The sequence below is a fragment of the Protopterus annectens genome, chromosome 3.part1 (assembly GCF_019279795.1).
Source record: "Protopterus annectens isolate FY-2018-M chromosome 3.part1, PAN1.0, whole genome shotgun sequence".
In the NCBI taxonomy this organism is placed as follows: domain Eukaryota; kingdom Metazoa; phylum Chordata; order Ceratodontiformes; family Protopteridae; genus Protopterus; species Protopterus annectens.
The window spans coordinates 140531319-140553204 of NC_056732.1; the positions used below are offsets into that span (position 1 = coordinate 140531319).

The window sequence follows — 21886 nt, forward strand, 5'->3', positions numbered from 1 at the left end:
AGGACCCTGGGACTTTTTGAACCACGTTTTGTGACTCCCTCATTGATTCCAGAATAGTTTCTTAGAGTGGTCCAAAAATGAATGTTCACTGCAGAGAGGGTCTTACCATCTTGCTTACACCCGGACAGTGTGTTCTTTACCAAGCGGCCAAACAAAGAGCTTCTGTCAATAGGTGCACTGACGAAAAAGGACTTCACACAGGCATGTCCAGGCATGGCTACAAATAGAAATGCCTGAACCCACTGCCCTTGAGGAACCTTCAACTGCATGTGAAATCAGCCTCATGGATGAATTAGTGATCAACTGTAGGGCAGCTAACTGTGAGGAAGCAGAGAGTACTGGTCCCAGTGAGGGATTTAGAGAGTTCTTTAATCAAATCCCTCTGCAATCTAGTGAAGTGTGCCAATTAATTCAGTGACCCAAGTGCAAAGGTTGCTGAAGCATATACATGCTTCCCAAATTTGTCCAACACCCTTGACTCCCAGTTAGGGGGATGGACAGAAGAACTCTGTTCTGCAAGTTTTTTTTTTTTTTTTTTTGTGGCTGCCACCATGACCCTGGCAGCTACCAGTACTCCCTTGCTCCAAAACTCTTTTCTTTCTGGTGGTGTCAAAATCCTCTCTGGTCTTTTGGGGACTGGCTCAACAGTGTCTGGTTCCTTCCACACCTGCCTACAGATCAAATTAATGAGGATGTTAGTGGGCAGAATCATCCAGGAGGTAGATGGGCCAGACCCAAAGGCTTCCAGAAATATGGATTCCTCTTGGGAAGGCTCATCAGTAGACAAACCACCCCTCTGCTTAAGAATTTACAAGATGTCTGCAAAGGAGATGTCATCAGGTGGTGATCTTCGGGACCCTTCCCCCGCATCAAAATGAATATCTTCAGTGACCGACACTTGAAGAGAGTCTAAGTGCCTCCTCTTGCACTTCCTCTTCCAACAGACTTATTTGGTGGGATGTTCTGGAGAAGTATCTTAAGAAATGAGAATACCCTGAGTAGCCTGGAAACTTTGAGTTGGGTGTCCCTGCAGAGTAGAGTGATGACGCTCAAGGCACAGAGACATAAGGGATCCAGAGGGGAGATCTGAGGAGGGAGGAACTGTCTGTCCTTCAGAAGCAGAAAACACACTCTCCACTACTTCAAAAGTACAGCACCCTGGGGAAGGAGGCCGACGAAGGAGAAGCCATGCTTCTGGACCATCGGCTCCCCCTGACCAGAGGGCAAGTCTGCATGAGGCAGAAGTTGGAGCCGAGCTGTACAATGGTCAGGCTCTGGGGAGCAGAGATGGCTCCGACAACTCTGAAGTCAACTCTAATGCCACGGATCTGACAGGGGAGCTTTGGCTCTGAGAGTCGTCCAACTCTAACATGCTCGGAGCTGGTGCCCTCAAAGAACTCTTCAGAGTCAAAGATACAATGATGTTTGGATCCAACACAGATGGTCCTGGAAAACTCAGCTCCAAGGGCTCTGAAACTAGGGGTCATATCAGAGGAGGAAAAGAAATAGGTGGTGTCGTATTGGTAAGGGCTTCCTGACCCAAAAGGGTAGGAGCCAGAAGAAACCCCATCTGAATCTGTGCTGAGAGAAACTTCCTCATCATTCTATCCAAGTCAGCTTCTGGAAGAACAACAGGATAAGGGTACAGAGTGGGACCTGGTATGCCAGCGTCTCTCCAAAAAGGGTGAGGAAAATCTAGAGGGCACTGGATCCAAGGAAGATGGATATCTCACTTGAATTAAGGGCTTTGGATCTGACACCACTGGATCAGAAGTAGTAAATCAAACATTTAATGCTGGCTGATCTTCTTTGACTTCTTCTGAGCTGGCTTCAATATCATATCCGAGAAAGAGGTGGAAGACCCAGATGGATCTGACAGCCTTTTTCTGTTCTCTGTTTTGTCAGATCTTGAGGGATGAGCCCCAGATAGTGCCTCTGAAAAGGTTGATGGAAGATGACCCTTCAGTATAAGTTTGTTTTTACAATCAACGACTGCCCTAGGATTGAAAGATTTGCATATTTCACAATCCACTTTAAGGTGATCAGGGCCTAAATAATAAACACACTAACTGTGTGCATCAACTAGGGGGAGTTTGTGCCCACATTTTTTTTACACTTTTTAAAGCCAGAAGGCATTTCTGCCATTTTAGTGCTTTAACTTCAAGAAGGAAGAAGAGAAAAGAACTTTTTTTTAAAACAGGATTGAAAGTAATACCAACAATGGTATGAGATAGAGAAATGGAGAGAGAAAAAATATAAACAATGACAAATAAAAAAAATATTAAATAGTGTAGGCAGAGAGGATAAAAGACATAATAATAGATCGGAAGGAAAAAGGCAATTAAAGATGACACTTATCTGAAAAATTTCTAATAACTCACGAGAGCTCACGGAGACCACATCCATAAATGAAAGCAGCAAATGAGATCTGAGGCATGTTAGGGGATAGAGCATTATGGGTTAGGGAGGAGCTCAAGAGTTCTAGTGGCCATGAGCTGTACAAAATGGCCGAGTTGGATCTGAGGGTCAGATTAGAACCCAATTGTTGATGAATGAATGAAAATTGACATCATCAGATCAAGAGGCTTTTCAAAAAAAGCGGTTTCAAAATAAGTTAAAAATAGTGCTCACAGAGAAAACCTAAGATTTTTTGCTACACCAGGAGATCTGGAAGGAATAGAGTACATTCATTTTATGAAATTACAAATAAGCAACTGGAATGGTGTTCCACGGCAGGATTTGTTAATTGAGTATATTGTGTGCATGCTCCAAATCTGGTGATGAGAAATCAGCTGAGCCATATATCACTGAAGGTGCAATCATAAAAGCAGAAAGAGCTGCTCCTGACAAAACTGTGGAAGAAGGGAAATTATTAAGTACCAAGAACAGCAGAGTGCTTGAGGAAAATTATTTTTTTTTTAATCATCTTTATTAACACCGAACATTGTGTGAAAACCTGAATACTCTTTCAATTATAAAAGAGAAAACAAGCTATTACACCAATTTTCCCTTTGTACACATTACACAAATATGATTTTTAGCTTAATAATCATTCATTTTAACATTATATAGACTATTCATGTCCAAACTTCCTTGAGATATCACTACTCCTGAACATTTTTATGTTCAGAATTTTATGACCGGACAACATCCCAGGCTGCGTTTTACACAAATGTCAGAACTAACTGGTTCCCCAACTAAGCACCATGTTCAATCATAGCCTCACATCAGCATTTGCACCCACTGAATGGCGGAGAGCTACAGTTATCCCACTCCACAAAGGGGAAGTCACCACTGATCCCGGGAACTATCGCCCTATTAGCCTGGTCTGTAAGGCCATGGACCGTAACATCATGAAACTCAAAGAAAGACAGTGGTAACCTCCAAACTCTGGACCCCACTCAGAGTGGGTTTGTGAAAGGCAAATCATGCCTCCTGAACCTCATTGACTTCTCTGAGGCAGTCACTGAAGCCGTAGATGAGGGTAAGGTGGTTCACACAGCCTATCTGGACCTCGCCAAAGCTTTGAACACCATTCCCCATTCTGGAATTAAAGCTAAACTCACTAAACTAGGTATAAATCCCTACATCACAAGATGGGTTGCCAACTGGCTCACTGACAGATCCCACACTGTAAAAGTTGCAGACTCCAAATCAGACTTCAAACCAGTGACAGGTGGAGCACCACAGGGTTCAGTCCTGGGACCTCTCCTGTTTGGTATCTACTTCTCTGAAGTACAGGCTAACACAGAAGACCTTTGGCTAATGAAGTTTGCAGATGACTGCAAACTAAGAGCCATAGTCGAGTCCCCAAATGATGTGGACATCCTACAGAAGGGCCTCACCGAGACAGATGCCTGGTGTCAGAGGCATGGCCTCAAGCTCAATGCCAAAAAGTGCATTGTCATCCCCTTTGGTACAAACTCTGTACCCATTAAATACTTCTACGTGGCACACCTCATCACAAAAGGGTTCTCATCCAGGAAAAAAGAGGTCATTGTTCTCCTCTACTCGACACTCATTAGACCCATTATAGAGTACAACACCCCTTTTGGAATGTACCTCACAAGACATCTGCAGCAGCTGGAAAGGCCACAGAAGTACCTCACAATGAGGATTACTGGCCTCAAACAGATGTCCTACACTGACCGTCTCAAAAAACTCCATATCGCCTACTCTGAAGTGATTTCTGCCTAGCATATAAAGCTATGTCAAATGCAGAGCTGTTGGACATGCTACACCTAAAGAAATCCCAATCCCTCAGAGCTACACGCTCTAGGGACCTAAACCTTGTCACCACAATAAACAGGACATGCTGGAGGGATAGATTCCTGTCCCAGAGACTTCCCATACTCTGGATCAAGCTATCCATCTAAGTCAAGCAAAGTTCCTCATTAGCATTCTTCAAGAAAAATCTTGATGAGTGATTGGGAAATAGGAAATACACCCCAGGGATCACTTCTGTGGCTCTGCTCAACAGGGGCACAGGAAAATAACTTTCTTGGGTGGCATAAACCAGGGAACCTTGTTGGCTAGGCTTACTTATGCCCTTGGGCCGATAGCCTAGTACCTACCTATGAACCTATGTATTGTTCCCATAGATATCATTTATTTCTATATAATCTACTCCTTTCCTATAAATAATCCCACCTTCAGTTCTTGCATCTCCTTTACAACATTTAACAGTTATGTTACAGTTTGCATAGATTTCCATTTCCTAGTAATTATAATATAGTAATAATTTCCTTAGTTGAAATAATTTGCTCCTCCAACATTTCTGACAAAGTAGCCTGTAGAGAATTTCATCAATTTACCCCCCCCCCCAAGAAAAGACATGTTCTCTGGTGCCCCTCTGTTTCCCATCACACCTCCAGCTGTGAAAAATTCTCTGCAGTTTACTTGGGGTATAAAAATACCTATGCAAACACTTTCATACAAAACTCCTAAGCCTTCTAAATTTTGTTACATACTTGGGAGACATTCCAACATTTGTGTAGAAAATGATTATTATTTGTCCACCAGGTGAAGAGTATCATGTTTATCCTGGATATCAGGGGATGTCAAAATCAGGTGAGAGATTCAAGCTGCTATATCCAACTGCCTTCAGAATATTTTTCCTGACAGATCAAAGATATTTTTGGATGCAGAACAGGCTAAGGAGGAAATAAAAAAAGTTAAGCAAACAATGAGTGAGGCAGCAAGTTGAAGTGAGGTTCTGCTTTTCTTCCTTCTGACAATAACAAAGCTCATAGAGAGACTTTGCCAGAAAAAAAAACTTTTCCACTGTTCCCAAGGTACATGCTTGAGTGAGAAAAAAAAGCCACAGGAGCCGACAGGAAAAATCAGAGTATCTTGGGCTTGAACTAGAGACCAGTGTTTGGATATAAAGAACATCAGGAAGAAGACGAGCAAATTAAGAAAATAATCAATAAATCGAAGAACTGTAAAACATTAATCAATTTAATATGTATTTATTTTTATTTTATTTTATTTTTTTTACATTTGTTGACAGGGATAGTCCGACTGGATACTTGTCCATTTTCAGCGGAGACCCGGAGAGAAAAGCTCCATACATACATACAGAAAAACTCTTACATTAAACAAGTTAAAGCACTGTTACAGATACATAACATACAATAAAAGTCATTCATTCTGTCATATATAAATCTGATTTGTTATAGAGTAACAATTAGGAAGCAATGTAGGGGTGGCCAAAAGACCTCTTTAGCACATGTTTATATTGCCAGAATTAGTCAGGATTTGAGCAAGGACACACCCATTGCCTTTTAAAGTACTGTTTTAGATTTTTTTTTTAATTGGGTTAGAACAGGTTCTGATAAGCTCAGCAGGAAGTGAGTTCCATATTTTGCCAACAGAGTTGGCATATAGAGAGTTTCCAGATGAGTTGTTGCTTTTAAGGGTTTGGACTACTAATTTGTTGGATGAGCGAAGTGTCTTGAGGTTGTTGTAAGGGGTGATAATTTTTGTAAGTACGGGTGTGTTTTCAGGTTGGTAGACAATTTTATGTGCTACTATTAGCTGATTGTACTAAAACTGGATAGGCAATTCTAGCCACCCTAGATTCTTTAGGTTCAGACATTGCTGTTTTCCATATGCTGCTCCAGTGGCAAATCTAGCAATATGATTAAAGCAGCTAGAGAGTTTATTAAGGTCAGACTTACTCAAGTTCGTGAAGAGAGGGGATGCATAAAGGAGGATGGAAAGTTGATGTGTACAGACAATTACTGTCCTAGCTAGTGGAGTGAGGAAAGGTTTGATCTTGTATAGTGAGCCAAGTGTTTTATTAACTTTTTTAATAGTTTGAGTAATATGCATATCAAACTTGAGGTTATTATCAACTGTTACAAGAGTTTGGTACAGGGATCTGGGCAATGACAGTACCATTGCTAGATTTTATATTAAAGGTTGGAGTGGAGGATTTATGAGTGGGGGAGAAAAGCAGTGGCTTCATTTTGTTCGGATTTAATAGGAAACGTCGATTACAGACCAATTTTCGACAGTATTAAAAACATTTTGGGATAGAGTCTGCAGACTTAAAGGGGAGGTGGCAGAGCAAATCAAAGTGGAGTCATCCACATATTGAATGCAGTTGGCTGTTGGGATGACTGTGTACAGGTCATTAATAAAGATAGAAAAATAATAGGGGTCCTAATGGAGAGCCCTGAGGGACCCCAAGGGTGATAGGTAGAAGGGAAGATAGTTTGTTCTGCCATAGTACAGCTTGTTGTCTACCACTCAGATAAGATTTGAACCACTGGATAGCCTGGACATCTAGGGGAATAGTTTTAAGTGTGTGTATGACCATGGTTGGTGGTTGACCATGTCGAAGGCTTTGGAGAGATCAAGAAAGAGGGCAGAAGAAAGCTTACTGTTGTTTTGGTTTTGATTAATAACATTGGAGAAGGAGAGGAGGGCCGTGGTTGTACTGTGAAACAGTCTGAAACCATGTTGTGAGTTAGCTAGGAGATTGTGCTGAATGAGATGGCTCAGGAGTTGTTTATGAATGCACTTCTCCATAATTTTAGCCAAGGGTGACAAAATAGCTATAGGTCTGTAATTTAACAGTTCAGCGGAACTGCCCGCTTTGTGGAGTGGAATAACATGGGATGTCTTGCAGATGGAGGGGATAGAGAATATGATTAGACATTTGAAATGTGGTTATGGAAGAAGTGTTTGAAAAAGATTTGAAGTACAGTGACTGCGTTACATTGGTGGATCAACTGTAAAGCATAAACCCCACATTATGTCATTATTGTTATGAAACAGTGCTAAAGGAGCACCTTGGAAGAAACACCACACTGCTACTGAGTTTAATCCTTTAATTCCACACTTAGTATGTATGTCCTGGTATTGCCACTGATAAAAATCAAGAAGTAATTAATTAAAGTAATTATTAAATGAAATCGGTGGTTCTTCCAAGGTGCTCCTTTTGTACTGTTTTATGGTCTTTTTTGGGTCAACACTTTATTTCCTATTTTTTCCACTTATTATTGTTGTGAACATTGAAGGGATTGAATAAGCAACATTAAAATAGTTCATGTTCTAAATTTCACAGGAGCATGTGTACTTAATTGAAAGCGTTGAGACCCATATGACGACTATATCAAATCATACACCAATAAAAATTAAGATGAAAATACATGGTGATGTAAAAATGAGACACTGGCACTTTCCTACTTATCTGTGGAAAAGTTAGGAATTTAAGGAATAGGTATTAGAAATTATTTTAAGTTTATTACGGAAAACAAAATATTTAAGAAGGGCTCATTAATGAATCTGATAAAATGAAAACAGAGTATAAAAACAATTTAGAAATATGAGAAAAAATGATGTGCAAAAACATTCAGCACAAGAACTTAGGCAACATGAGGTAGAAGGGGTTGTAGCCAAAGTCTGGGCACCTGTGACAAGAAAAATAAGCAGAGAATCTATAGAGGTATTACAGTTATCTCAGAAAGTTTATAAAACTTTGTTTTAAGTAGAGGAATGGGGAAACCAAGAAAAGGCATAAATTGAAATATATATAAAAGACTAAGTTATGCTAAAGTTAGAGGAGGATTATGCACAACAATTAATAGCTAAGACAAGAAAAAGATGAATTATAAATGGCAACACATTCAATCAACATGGAAGCCTACAGGAACAGATTGCATTCCTGTAGAAATTTGTATGCTAGCAGCAAAGAAATTGATAATGATCTGGAAGACTTTGTTTGACAATACTTTTAAAAGGTTAGAGCAATAGTATCTTTGAAGAAAAGCTGCGACGGCTGTATTACCCAAGGAGGTAAATACCTTAAAGATCTGGCTTCATACAGGCTCATTTCAATTTTAAACCACGGTTATAGTGTTACTGTCTATGCTAGTTAACAGAATGACAAAAGTGTTTCCATAATTAATAAATCAGTGTGGTTTTGTGGAGGGGAAGCAAACATTTGCCAACATTATTAGAAGAATGATGAGCCAGAGGGAGACCGAGTGTAAGAAAATGTCACTACGGTTGTGATGCAGAGAAAGCATTCAGTAAAGTCAGTAAGGATTTTATGAGTAGAACAGCAGCAGTATTTCTGCTCCTTGATCAAATAATAGGATTAATAGTAAGACAATGAAAGGTCAGAACAAAAATTATGGTGGGAAGATTTCTTTCTGATGAGCTATGTTTGACACAGAGGAACCAAGCAAGGATACCTTTTTCCTTTTTATTTGCTTTATATTTAGATCCATTTGCAAAGCAAATAAGAGACTCACAGATTCAATAATATAACTAGTATGGCACTCAGTTAGCTTTCTTTGCAAATGACACTATTTTGTGCTTGATTAATCCAGAAAAGGGACATTTCATTGTTGTGGAATATTTCGAGACAGTTTCAGATCTTCTGGAATACAAAATACATGAAAATTAAAACAAAAGCTATAGTGGCAAACTGTGTATCTGGGCATGAAATAGTTTGCAATACACTTACTTATTGGACATCATAAGATGAAGTATTTAGGAGTATGGATCACAAAGGATTCTGCTATGGCAGCTAAGGGTATACGGGTAGAGACTAAACAGAACTAATAAAAAAACTGAGAAGCTGAAAACTCTTTATTCTGAATATGGATAGTAAGATACAAGCAGCGAAAATGTTTTGTACCCTCAGTCATTTATCAACCAGAGGAGAAGTTGTGGATGAAAATTAAGAGTTTAAATAATTTATTTGGTAGTGAGGAAAGGCAGGGATTAAGTGGGGTAAGTTGATTCTTTCCATAAAAGAAGATGGTTTAGTGTTATCTGATTTGAAAGGGTTCTTTAGAGTTATGTGGTTAAGGCTCATATAGATGACTGAAGCAGAAGACTATAAATCAAAGTGGAAAGTGATGATGATGAAGCAGGGGTGAGTTTGACAGATTAATGAGAGACTAGGATTTTGGATGCAAATTCAGGAATGGAGAAAGGAGTTTTGTCAAGAGGGATGAGTGCAAGTAGGGTTATGGAAAATAAGCAATATAGGAGGAAATTGATACAGAATTCAGGGTACTGGAGCAAATAACTCAGGAGGTAAAGGTAACAGAGTAGAATATGGCTAGGCAGAAGTTTAGAATGTAGGTTAAAGACTATTTTCCCTATAAAGAAAGGGCTATGGGAGTGCTAAGTGAAAGATGAGCACTGTTGGAGTTTTTAGTTGAATTTAGAAAAGTGGCTGCTGCTAGAAAAGGATAATTAGGTTGCATAAAATGTTGCATGATAACTAAAAACAATCAAAATAGGTTAGAAAAAAATGAGAAAATAAAATGGAAAGTCAATTTACAAAGGTCTATTTATTCTGTCTATTTGTTAATCTTCTGGATTAGCTGCAAACTGCTGACCCATTGTCTGTTAATTTCTCAACCTTTTGTATAAATTGTATCTTATTTGTAAGAAAAAGAAAAGACTTTTTGTTTGAAGTAATCCACTATGCTTTTCCAGTAGATTTAAGAAACACTGTATCTCACATGAAGTCTGATAGACAAAAGCACTCATTACCTTAAATAAATCAGGCAACAAAGATGGATTGCTTTGTGTTTTCATTACTTGATTTTGAGAATGTGGATATACTAGTCTGAGTCTGCCCGCAGGAAAATAACAGTGGATTACTTTGAACAACATGGGTTTTCCTTCTCCTTTTACTTGTTGATCCCTAAGAGAACCAGCCACTCTACTGGATTTGGAGAGCATATATGGGATCTGCTCCACAACAGGCAGCCTACATTTGCTTACCTATTCTTATTTATCACTTTTCTGACAGAGTACACTCACTTAAACTTTGTGGATTCCTTTAAAATATTTAAATATTTCTATTTTATTCCCTCACCTCCTTTCTTCAAAACTATTCAATAAATCTCTTTCATTTTTCTTACTTTAAATAGTTTCTGATGACAACCAGACAATTGTTGATCTCCTCTGTACTGCCTTTATCCTGTTTATGTCCTACTAAAGAGAAGGAGGGTAGCCTAATGGTTCAGGTGTTTGCCTTACAAGCACTAGGTGCAGGGTTTGAGTCTCACTAGCTAAGCTTAAAATGGCTTGCAAGGGCAGTTAGCTTAGTACTAATCTATGAATCTATGAATTGCACACAACATTCCTGATAACATGTTATTGCTGTCTATATAAATGGATAAAACTTTTTTTTATTTAATACTGGTTATGCTTCTTGTTATGCATGTCAGTATTCTTCTTACCTTATTATTTGCTTTTTTCATTAAGTACATTACTTGCTAACCTCAAGCTCCACCTGAATAATTATTCTCATATTCCACTTTACTTTTTTTGTTTTTGCATACCATCTAAATGTATATCCTTTTCTAAGTTACTGCCTCAAAGTTTGTATTTGTGTGTGTGTGTGTGTGTGTGTGTGTGTGTGTGTGTGTGTGTGTGTGTGTTTGTAAGATCATTTGTTTGATTTCTAACAGTATTTGCATACCAAATTTTTAAAAGCAATTTACTCTGCATTAAATGTACACACATATTTACAAAACAAGTCTCCTTCTACAAAATGACAGCAGATATTAATTATGGTAAATACAAGTAAGAAGGGGACTATCAGTCAGAGTTCTGAATTTACTTATTCAAGTAAAATATGATCAGTCTAAGTTACATGAATGATAACTTGCTGAACTATAATTCAGCAAACCCTATTTCGATATGAGTGATTCATGAAAATTTACATTTCATGTAAAACAGAACTAATCATCGGTCTTTTGTAAGTTTTGATTACATACTTGGCAAAAATGAGGGCTATATCCCTCACACCTAACATAAATGTCAGGGTCTGAAACTGCTGAATCTTGGAGATAGGCAGATATGTGTTACTGATGCCAGTCTCAGAAATGAAAATGACACATGACCAAAAGAGCTCTTAAAATATGATTTCTGTATCAATTCAGTGAATCAGTGTTTAAAAATCTAGTCTGATACTCTTATGAGGCTACCATGTACACTGCTCAAATTATGTATATAGTCATACCTTGGCATTTTCAATGCAAGGACAGATAGCCCAGGCAGCACTTGACTGTACATCTGGATTAGGATTTTTCAACAAAGACCACAGCAGACGAACACCATCAAGCTGGTCAATAATTCTGACAAAAAAGAAAAGAAAAATTAGGAAATTGACATTAGATTAAAAATATTATAGTTATCATCATCAACATGATTAAAAACTTAAATCATAAAATGCAAACAAACCCAGGCATCATATTCTAGTACTGGGGTCAAGTACAGATCATTATCTGATGCATCTCTTCTATCTTACAGATATTATTCTCCTGTTCCTGTAGAAGCCTTTTGGTTTAGAATGAAGTGTGTGTGTGTGTGTGTGTGGGGGAAAGAACGAAAGTACATTGGGGAGCTTAGGTAAGTTATTCTGAATAATGTATTTTACAGACTGCAGAACTTTAAGCATGCCAATGCCTAGCTTCATGCAGCTATGTCATGTGGTACACATTCCTTTTAGAAAGAAAGTCTGAGTAAACATTTCACAAAGTATAGAAGCTCATCAACATTGTTTCTGTTGTTTACAGAACATTCTGAAAAACAATACTATATTACAGGGTACATAACTACTTCTGAAAAAAAAAAAGAAAATATATCTACTTAAAGACTTAAGTATTTGAAAGTACAACCAACTAATTCTCAGTTGAAGAAATGCTCCAGTCACCAGGAATACATTCACTGCAAGGAACTTAGCAGGAAGATTTGCATTCAGAAATTTGAATTATTCCTCACTGTGACAGAATAGCTAAGAACCCTGAAAAGGTACAGTGAGACACATCTCTACCTACTGCTGGCAAAGAAGCCTTGAAGGTACTGAATACCTTAAAAGCCCTCAGCAGCTTTCAGGATGCTGCCATAACACTACAACCTGATCTGCTCTCTGCTTGCTTCTAAGCAAGGAGGATGGGGCGCCAGTCCATACATTTAAGTCAGAGAGGGTGGTGTAAATAACGGCTTCCTATTACATAATCAACGACACAATCCTTCAAATGCGTTTTGATCGAACTTGAAAGCACAAAATAGCAAAATGGCATATAAGCGATTTCTTTCCCTGGGAAAGAAATTACTTGGCCGCCTCTGTTACGTTGCCTTTTTCGTCACTGTAGTGCGATCTCTGAGTTGGTATATTTAAGTAGGGGGGGGGTGTAATGTTTTGAAGTTTCTATTTATTTATTTATTTTTTTGTGGAACAGCAATCCCCCCCCCCCCCGGGGAAAAATAAATCGCTGTTCCGAGTGTTTGGGATTGTAAGCTTTCGCTTACATGGGGTCGATAAATTAGCATTCGCTGATTTAATATAGACCCTAAATAACTGAGGAGGGGCACAAGGATATCGGTGATGAAAGCCTGCTAGAGAGAGAACAAAAACAATATGCTAGAGATAGACTGCATCACTCATTGCTTACAGTTTAAAGAAGTTGTCTTAAAAATGCCACAAGGTAAATTTCGTTTAGTGTTAGATTCAAACCACACACAAGACAATATAAAGCAAGATAAAGAAACCTCCAAATTATATATACGCTTACTATATATCATTAGGAAAATATACATACCTAAAACTTCCATTTCATATTTCACCAGAACTCAAAATTCTCCAAACAGCTGCTTCACAGATAACCAAAGGCTTGGAAGGTATTAAAACATCACAAAAAGAAACCACCAACTCCCAGATACCTGTGTCCACAAGAAAACAACTGCAAAATATCCAGAAACTAATACACCTGATGAAGCAGTTGTGAAAGCACTTGTGATATATTAAAGGTTTACATTTTAATCTAGAGCCGAACCTGTGTCGACTGTTTGTTTCTAGGTATTAAAACATAACTGATGATTTACTAGCATAGGTGAGAAATAAGACATGCAAGATAATATACTGATGCAGCTGCTAAATAGATTAACGACTTAACAAGAAAAGAAAACACTGGCTCTTGTCTGGGAATTGAATCCAGAACCCCCAGTGCTTTCCTTTTCTGTTGAGCTGTTAATGCAATACTAGGTTAATGGCTTTCTCTGCTATGTAGATTAAAACACCATTTCTGTTAAATGAAAGCAAATGTAAAGTAAGAAGACTAAATCTGAATATGGATCACATTCTGATGCCAGTTGAATTAAAACTCGATAAAGAAAAAAGCCAGAACAATTGTGAACATTCCAAAGCTAGAAGGCAAACAACCATCACAAGAATTTCTAGGAATGATGCAGTATCTTGCAAAGTTCTTACCCAACACATCAGATAAAATGGCACTTATTACAGGGATGTTGGGAGCACAGTGCAGCCTGGGAATGGAACCATGAACAAGAAAAGAGTTCTGAAGTGCTCTGGACACTATTTACAGATGCACTAATGTTAAAATACTTCAAAATGAATAAGCCAGTATGGGCAGCATTGGCACAGTGGATAGTGTTGTCGCCTAAAAGCAAGAGGTTCCCCAATTCAATTCTCAGCTGGGGTGCCATCTGTGTGGAGTCTGCATGTCTTCCCTGTGTTCCTGTGGGATTCTTCCAGTTGCTCCAGTTTTCTCACACATTCCAAAAATATTCAGTAGGTAGATTGGACACTCTAAATTGGCCATAGTGTGAGTGTGCACGCGAGTATGTGTGGTGTTGAAGTACTATGGCAGGTCTAGCCACCTGGCAGTGTAAACCTTGGCTCTAAATGATTCTCACTGTTGAAGTCACACCACAACCCCATGAGCAAAATATGAAAAGGGGGTTTTGGATGGAATAAACCAGTATATAAATGCTGGTCAGAATGGCATTGGAACTGTACTCTTGCAAGAGAAAAGACCAGTTATATAAGAATCAATGGCATTTACAGATGCACTAATGAGATACTGTCAGATAGAAAAGAGGCTATTTGTAGCAATGAAAAGATGTGAGAAATTGCAAGAAAATACTTATATTAAAGAAGTTCAGGTGGAAACAGATTAGATTATTAAGCCTTGTGAAACACATTCAAGAAGTCTTTTCACAAGGCACTTAAGAGATGGAAGATGATGTTAGTTAATCTATTTAAATTAGATTTACAATTGAACAACAAATCAGGCAATGAACTAGGCATACCAAATATGTTAAGCAAAACACAGTTGCCAGAAAGCAACTGCTGTTAGAATTGAAAATATAGTGCAAGTTGCACTTAATCATAACAGCAGATATTAAAATTACTCATTGCTGCAGTAGTCTTTACAGTATATGTGGGTTGTATCCTGCCCAGGATACAACTGAACAGATTCCAAAGGGTCTGGCTGCCTCTCACTTTCACTATGACTGCCACATGGTCAGGCCTGTGGTGTGAAAATCAGCAGCCAAGCTAATTTATTTTGAGCTGCTCATCACTTGGTGACGCTGCCAGAGTTTGAGAGATTTTGCTTATACCTTAAGTCACCTCTGTCAAGAAAAACAAAATTAACTATTATTTTGCATATGTATTGCTTGGTGATTGCATTCTCAAAGATTTCTGTGCTACTTATTGTTGTTCCTGCACTTCCATAGAGTTTTAAGTTGAATTTTTCCACTGCTTTGAGGGATGCTGTTCTTTAATTATAGTACACTTAATATACTGTATCTACTATTTTCAGTACTTTTAGGCATCTCTTTGTGTGGTTCCCTAGCACTTCTGCTCCAAACTAGTCATCTTACATTAAGAGGGTCAAAGACTGATTTCAAGTATCTGAGCTTGGAATTGCTGGTGGAAAGCTTATTGTGTGCTTAAATGATTGGTCTAAGGACATACTTTAAAACTTGCTATTCCTGCTTGTATATAAGCCTTGTATTTGCACAAGTCTTTGCTCAATTATTCAAAGCAGCTCTCTCTTGGTGAGGCACCAGAGAGCTTGAGAGATTTTGCTTGCATCTGAAGCAATCCTTGGCAAGAAAAACAAAATTACTATTTTGCACTTGTATTGCTTGCTTTCACTGCATTCTTAAATATTTCTGTGCTATTTATTGTTTTTCCTGAAGTTGCTTAGAGTTTTATATTGCATTTTTCCACTGCTGAAAGGGCTGTTGTTCTTCACTTGTAGTAGTCTAAATACATTACATCTGTTGTTTTCAGTTATTTTAGGCATCTATTTTGTGGTTCCCTAATACCTGGGCACCAATTAAGAGGGTCAGATGTAGCAGGAAAGGGCTGATTTCACCTATCTGAGCTTGGAATTACTAGTGGAATGCTTACTGTTTGCTTACTTGACTGGCCTCTGGGCAAACCTACTTTAAAATTAGCTTTTTCCTGCTTGTATATAAGCCTCCTGTTTGCCCAACACCACTCTTTGCACAGCTGCTGTTAGTGGTGCTCTTTCTATACACAATCACTAGAAGTTGTACTTTTCCCTATAAAAACTTCTCTGAAATTTTCCACAGTTCTGCATTACTCAAGGAGCAACTAGTGTGCACATTGAGCAGCATTTCAGTATTTAGCTTTCTCTAGATTACATTACAGTGCTCATAATGACTGCTAATCAAACAGCAACTTGTTTGCTTGCTGGGCAGAATCACTGCATAGGTTAGCTGTAGATTACACTAAGTAAGCAATTATCTGTCATATGGTTGCAGACACCCTACATTCTATTCCCTTGCAAAGCACATATTAAGAACCTGCAGCAATGGATAGGCACTTTCCTGCTATCTTTGCATTTAACTTGGTGGATATGAGCATCCTGAAGCAATGTAGCAATTGCCTCATGTACACTGACACCAACTTAATTCTGAAACAGAAGAATACAGTATGTGGGAGATGTAGTTAAACAATGTCACTGCAGGCAAGACTCACACATGGGCACAAAAATGCCAAACAGGTTGTCAGTGACACACACAATACTCATCGCACTTATAAAGGATCAGACATAGACACACATATGCAGAGGTGCTCACATGCAACTTACCCAAACCTCAAAATCTTCTCAGACACAGTCTTCAGAAACTCTGCATGCATCAAAACATGACAACTCATAAAACTACATCTCATGGTGTCTCAACTACCAATTCCATAAGGCTTAATACCACGCAACCCAATATTTTGGTTGTATGAAACTCTATTATGAGACACACTGACATCCCTCTCACCAGGCTGAATAAGAAGTTTACAGTTAGTTGCCTATCGGGGGGGGGGGGGGGCAGTTTTGGCCAGATCATGCAAGCACTCATGTCACTAAACCTCAAGTGCCAGTATGACTCTGTCATAGTCCATGAGGGTGTAAATGGCCTGACATTTATCTCCTTGGACCATATGAAGAGAGATATTAATGAGCTCTCAGATTGTCTGTCACAGGTAGATACGAGTCTCGCATTGATCAGCATTCTACCATCTCCAAGGATGATGCTACAAATACCAAAAGAAAACGACTGACTTTAATAATTGGCTTAATTACTGGTGTCATTCCAAAGGGGTCTGATATTTGCCAACCTGGGAGACCATGATTGACAGGCAATGCTGCTTTGCCAGGGATGGACTTCACCTGTCACCACTAGGCTTTTGTATATTGGCCAAACCATTATCCACCCCTATATTGCACATTTTAGGCATTGCCAAACACACATACCTTCCAAAACAGCAAAATCTACTCAGGATAAGCTGAAGGTATTACTGCTCAACACTAGGAGCATATCCCTCATTCTCTTAGCACAAGAACTATGGACAAAGCCTGAATTAATGGGAGGACCAAAATTACGGACAGATTTTAAATATTGTTCTTATAAACTTAGAAATTTGCTAGAATAACAGGATTTGTGTTAGCATCCATTTACTGAAGGATATAAAGTCTGAAACTCAAATGTGTGTCATTATTTAGTGACTTCAATCCTCAATGATTTGTAAAAATACACAAATTTCATGAGAAACAGACCAAAAATATGAGACAAAAATCTCAACATTCTGCAGAAATCTGGACAGTTTTGCGGTATGGTTAGAAGTCTCAACAAAAAACTACACTCCCTGGAAGTATTCCTCACCCTCGACAACGCTGACATATGTGCAGTTACTGAGACATGGATCAAAGCTAAGGAAAATACCCAGGAAGTGCAAGGCTATAATGCCTTTCACACTTTCTGACCACCCACTGCACACGGAATGGAAGAAGGTGGAGATGTATCCATCCATATAAAGGATAAGCTCACCGCAAGACTAGTCAAACAATATGACACACTTGAGCCACTCCATGTCAAACTAACCATTGGAAAAATTCCTTACCATAACCTTGGTAGCTACAGGTCCCCCACCATGAACCAAGAAAATCATATATCATACCTGAATTTACTCGAATCACTTACCATTGCCCAATACCATATCATTGGGTGATTTCAACTACCCCTCAATTAGCTGGGAAGCATACACAACCACTAACATGTAGGCTTAAAGATTTCTAGACTTTGTCAATGCAAATGCCCTGGAGCAGCTAGTCTGCACTCTCAATAGAGTTACAAATATCCTAGAGCTGGTGCTCACAAATATGGCAGAGGGTTGCACATCCCCAAGCATGATGTCCTCACTAGTTAAATCAGATCACATAGTGGTCACCCTTGAAATAAACATAAAACTGAAACCCCCACCTAACCCCAAAACCCTTAAGAAGTTTTCTTAGGCAAACCACCCCCTATTAAGTGACAGCTTAGCCAATTTCCGAGCTCCCCCAAACTGAGAACACACAGAAGCCTATGCAGAGGCTTACAAAAAAGCCCTGTACTACCATATAAACAACTGCATAGAGACAGCAGTACCAGACTGAACTAAGCCTAGGACAAACTGCAAAAACAACCCCTGGTATAAATAGATTGTACAACAAAAGAAAGAAAATCCTGTCTAGAAGTAAGAGAGAATGTGCACAACATAGCAACAACTCTCTCATTAGTCTAAACAAGCAAATCAGGAGATTAGCCAAGTCTTCAGAAGCAAATTTTGAGGTAAAAATAGCCTCCCAAGCTAAGGATAATCATAAAAAGAAGTTATGTCTTACCATAACATTCCATCTGTGTTGTTGATCTTCGTTCATTCATTACTGATATCGGTTCCATCCTCAGAACCGAGCCGTCCTCATAACAAGCTCGCGTCAGCCAAAAACTCTCAAGCCAAGATCCTACCAAGAATGCTCTGCTCCCTGTGACCTCAGTTTGCAAGTTGACAGACAAAAGTAGAGGCTACCTCTGGTCATAACAGACCTACAAAAAAAAGGGGTATATGAGATCTACCAGGAACCTCTGGAGGGGAATGGAGGGTGGGGAGTAATGAATGAATGAATGAATGAATGAATGAAGATCAACAAAACATATGGAATGTTATGGTAAGACATAACTTCTTTATCTGATGTTGTTAATCTTCATTCATTCCTTACTGATGGGACAGAGTCCCCAGCTACCTGTATCCCTGGGTGGCCCTCATGGAAGGACATTCCTGAGCACCATGGAACCAAAAGAAGCTCTACCTCTGGAGCCCAAATCCAATTTGTAATGAAGGATAAAAGTATGGGGTTTGGCCCAAGTCGCAGCTGAACAAACATCATTGAGGGAAGCCCTAGCATGGAAAGCTGCTGAAGTTACCATAGACCTTGTAGAATGGGTTTTCACTCTGTGAGGCAAGGTGATGTTGTTCTTGTTGTAGACAAAGGTAATGCAATTTCTCAACCATGATGGCAATGTAACTTTTGAAACCGGATGTCCTAGCCTTGGTCCAGAAAAGGCCAGAAATAGTTGGTCTGATTTATGGATAGATATTGTTCTGTCCAGATAAAATCGTATTTGTCTGTGAACATCCAGGGAATGCAGGCAATACTGTCCCTTGTTAGAATGATTAGGAAAAAACACTGGGAGGTCAACAGACTGGTTGATAGACTGCTCTGACACCACTTTCCGTAAAAAGAAAGAATTAATTCTCAGTGATACTCTATCCTTATGGAAAATAAGGTATGAACATTTGATGCATAAGGTTTGAAGTTCTGACAAATGTCTGGACGATGTGATTGCAACCAGAAACAAAGTTTTCCAAGAGAGGTACTTTAAATCACATGAAGATGCAGGTTCAAAGGGGGAGCTGTTAGGGCTTGTAGAACCAAGGCCAAATCCCAAGGTTGTACTGGCTCTCTAAAGGGAGGTTTTAGGTGAAAAACACACTTCAAGGAAAGTCTTACAGAGTCTATGTGACTGCACACTACTCTCAGCAAAAGTCAACCAAGAAAATAAAAAGTATCCAATGCTCAGTTCGCTGCTATAAGCGGAAAAAATTCACAGGTGCTTCTCTGTACCAAAACAATGTACTGGTTTATTTAATAACATACAAAATGGACTAAAAAAATAAAGTTAAGTGCTCTCATCTATCTATAAGTAGACTTCGTCAGAACCTAATGAGTCTATATGACATGAGCGAAGAGTCCTGAAAACCAATGTGGAAATTAGAAATGGCAACTAAATGAACACGAATAGTAGAGACTGACACCCCAAATTGAAAAAGGTGTGATAAGTAATCTAAAGCCACCGAAACTGGGGCTGACAAGGTGTCCAATTGTTTATTCGCTGCTCATAATGAAAACCTTTTCCATTTGCTGAGATAAATTAGCCTGGTGGACGATTTATGAGATGCGATGAGAATACTGTGCCGGGAAAGAGAGGTTATCCTGCCTGGCAATCATAGGAAGTGGAGAAGCTAAGCTGTCAGTTTCAGGCTTGTTAGATTGGGGTGAGTCAGACCCTGCGGATGGGAGATCAACACTGGGGATGGACTGAGGATCCATGATCGATCTAGCAGGTGAGGCCAGAGGAAGAGGAACGAAACTTGTCGAGGCCAATATGGAGCAATGGTGATCACTTTGCTCTTCAACTGCCATGCTTTCTTCAGAAATTGAGAGATGAGGGAAAGAGGAGGATAGGCATAAAGCAGACCTGAGGGCCAAGCGTGGACTAGAGCATCTCTCGGTGACTATCCCTGAGGGGGGATCAGAGCAAAGTAGTTGCTGCACTTGTAGTTGGATGGGGAAACAAATAGGTCACAGCAAGGTTGGCCCCAGCTGTTGAAAATTCTTGCCGCTATCACAGGGTTGAGGGACCACTCTTGAAGTTGTAGAATACACCTGCTCAATTTGTCCGCAATCATGTTGGAGCTCCCGGGAATGTACAGTGCAATTAGAAAGTGGTTGGAAGCAATCGCCCATTGCCATATTCTCAAGGCCTGTCAGCATAATGGATAAGATCTGGTGCCCCCTTGCTTGCTAATGTACCAGACCACTGACATGTTGTCTGATTGGATCGCAATAGTCCCTAATGGAAGGATGGAGTGGAATTGCTTGCAATGCTAATAGCACCGCCCTCAGTTCCAGGACAATGATATGCAAATGGGCCTCTGTCTCCGACCAGGTGCCTTGGACCAAGTTTCCCTGACATAGCCCCCCATCCCATCAGGGAGGCATCCGTGGTCACTGTGGCTTTTGGCTGATGGGGGCTGAAGGGGTGAGACCATTGTTGAGGATTTTGAGACATCCACCAGAGTAAATCTTGCTTGCATCTCTGAGTTACACTTATCTGAAAGGACAAAAGATGTTGTAGAGGGTACCACTGAGTGAGAAGTTACCACTGGAGAAGTCTCATGTGGAATCTGGCCAAAGGAACAATGGTAATTGAGGCTGTCATTGACCCCAAGAGTTGGAGTATGGACTGAGCAGATGATTTGTGGTGACAGAGTAGCAGTTGAACCTGTTGTCTTATTCTTTGAAGTCTGTGACCCAGGAATAGATGTGGAGCAATTCCTTGTGTCCAAGAGAACCCTGATGAATTCTAAAGATTGTGTTGGGGTCGTGTTGGACTTCTCCCAGTTTATAGTGATTCCCAAGCATTGGGCTGTGAGAAGAGTGTAGTCTAGGGCTTCTTCCCATAGATGCTTGGTGGGGGCGGTTAGGAGCCAGTCGTCTAGGTATGGAAACCCCTGGAATCCTTGAAGTCGCAGGTGAGCAATGACCACCACCATGCATTTGGTGAACATTCTGGGGCTGTAGAAAGACTGAAGGGCAGTGCTCGAAATTGGTAGTGACTGGCTCTTATGTGGAAGCAGAGGTATCTTCTTGAGCGCTTGTCCATTTTTATATGGTAATACGCATCCTGAAGATCTACAGAGCACATCCAATCATCTTCTTCCAGCAGTGGAAGGATAGACTGAACCGTGACCATCTGGAATTTCTCTCTTTTTACAAATTTGTTCAGTGTGCCGAGATCCAGAACTTGTCTCCATTCCTCTGTCTTTTTTGGCACTAAAAAGAACCTTGAGTTAAAACCGGATCCTATCTGATCTGGGAGAACCGTTTGGATGACTCTCTTTTTGTAGCAGCTTTCGGATTTTGTGTGCTGCTGCTTCCCTTTGACTGGGTGGGACATCGGATAA

General features: G+C 39.6%; 1 protein-coding gene across 1 annotated transcript in view; it reads right to left on the reverse strand.

Annotated features, from left to right (window-relative positions):
* The window catches only part of ODAD2 (outer dynein arm docking complex subunit 2), a 1637397-nt gene that overhangs the window by 441839 nt on the left and 1173672 nt on the right, over positions 1 to 21886 (reverse strand). Inside the window, exon 16 of the mRNA XM_044066670.1 lies at positions 11507 to 11621. Within this exon, the coding sequence (XP_043922605.1) occupies positions 11507 to 11621 (115 nt within the window). The remainder of the gene's footprint in view (positions 1 to 11506; positions 11622 to 21886) is intronic.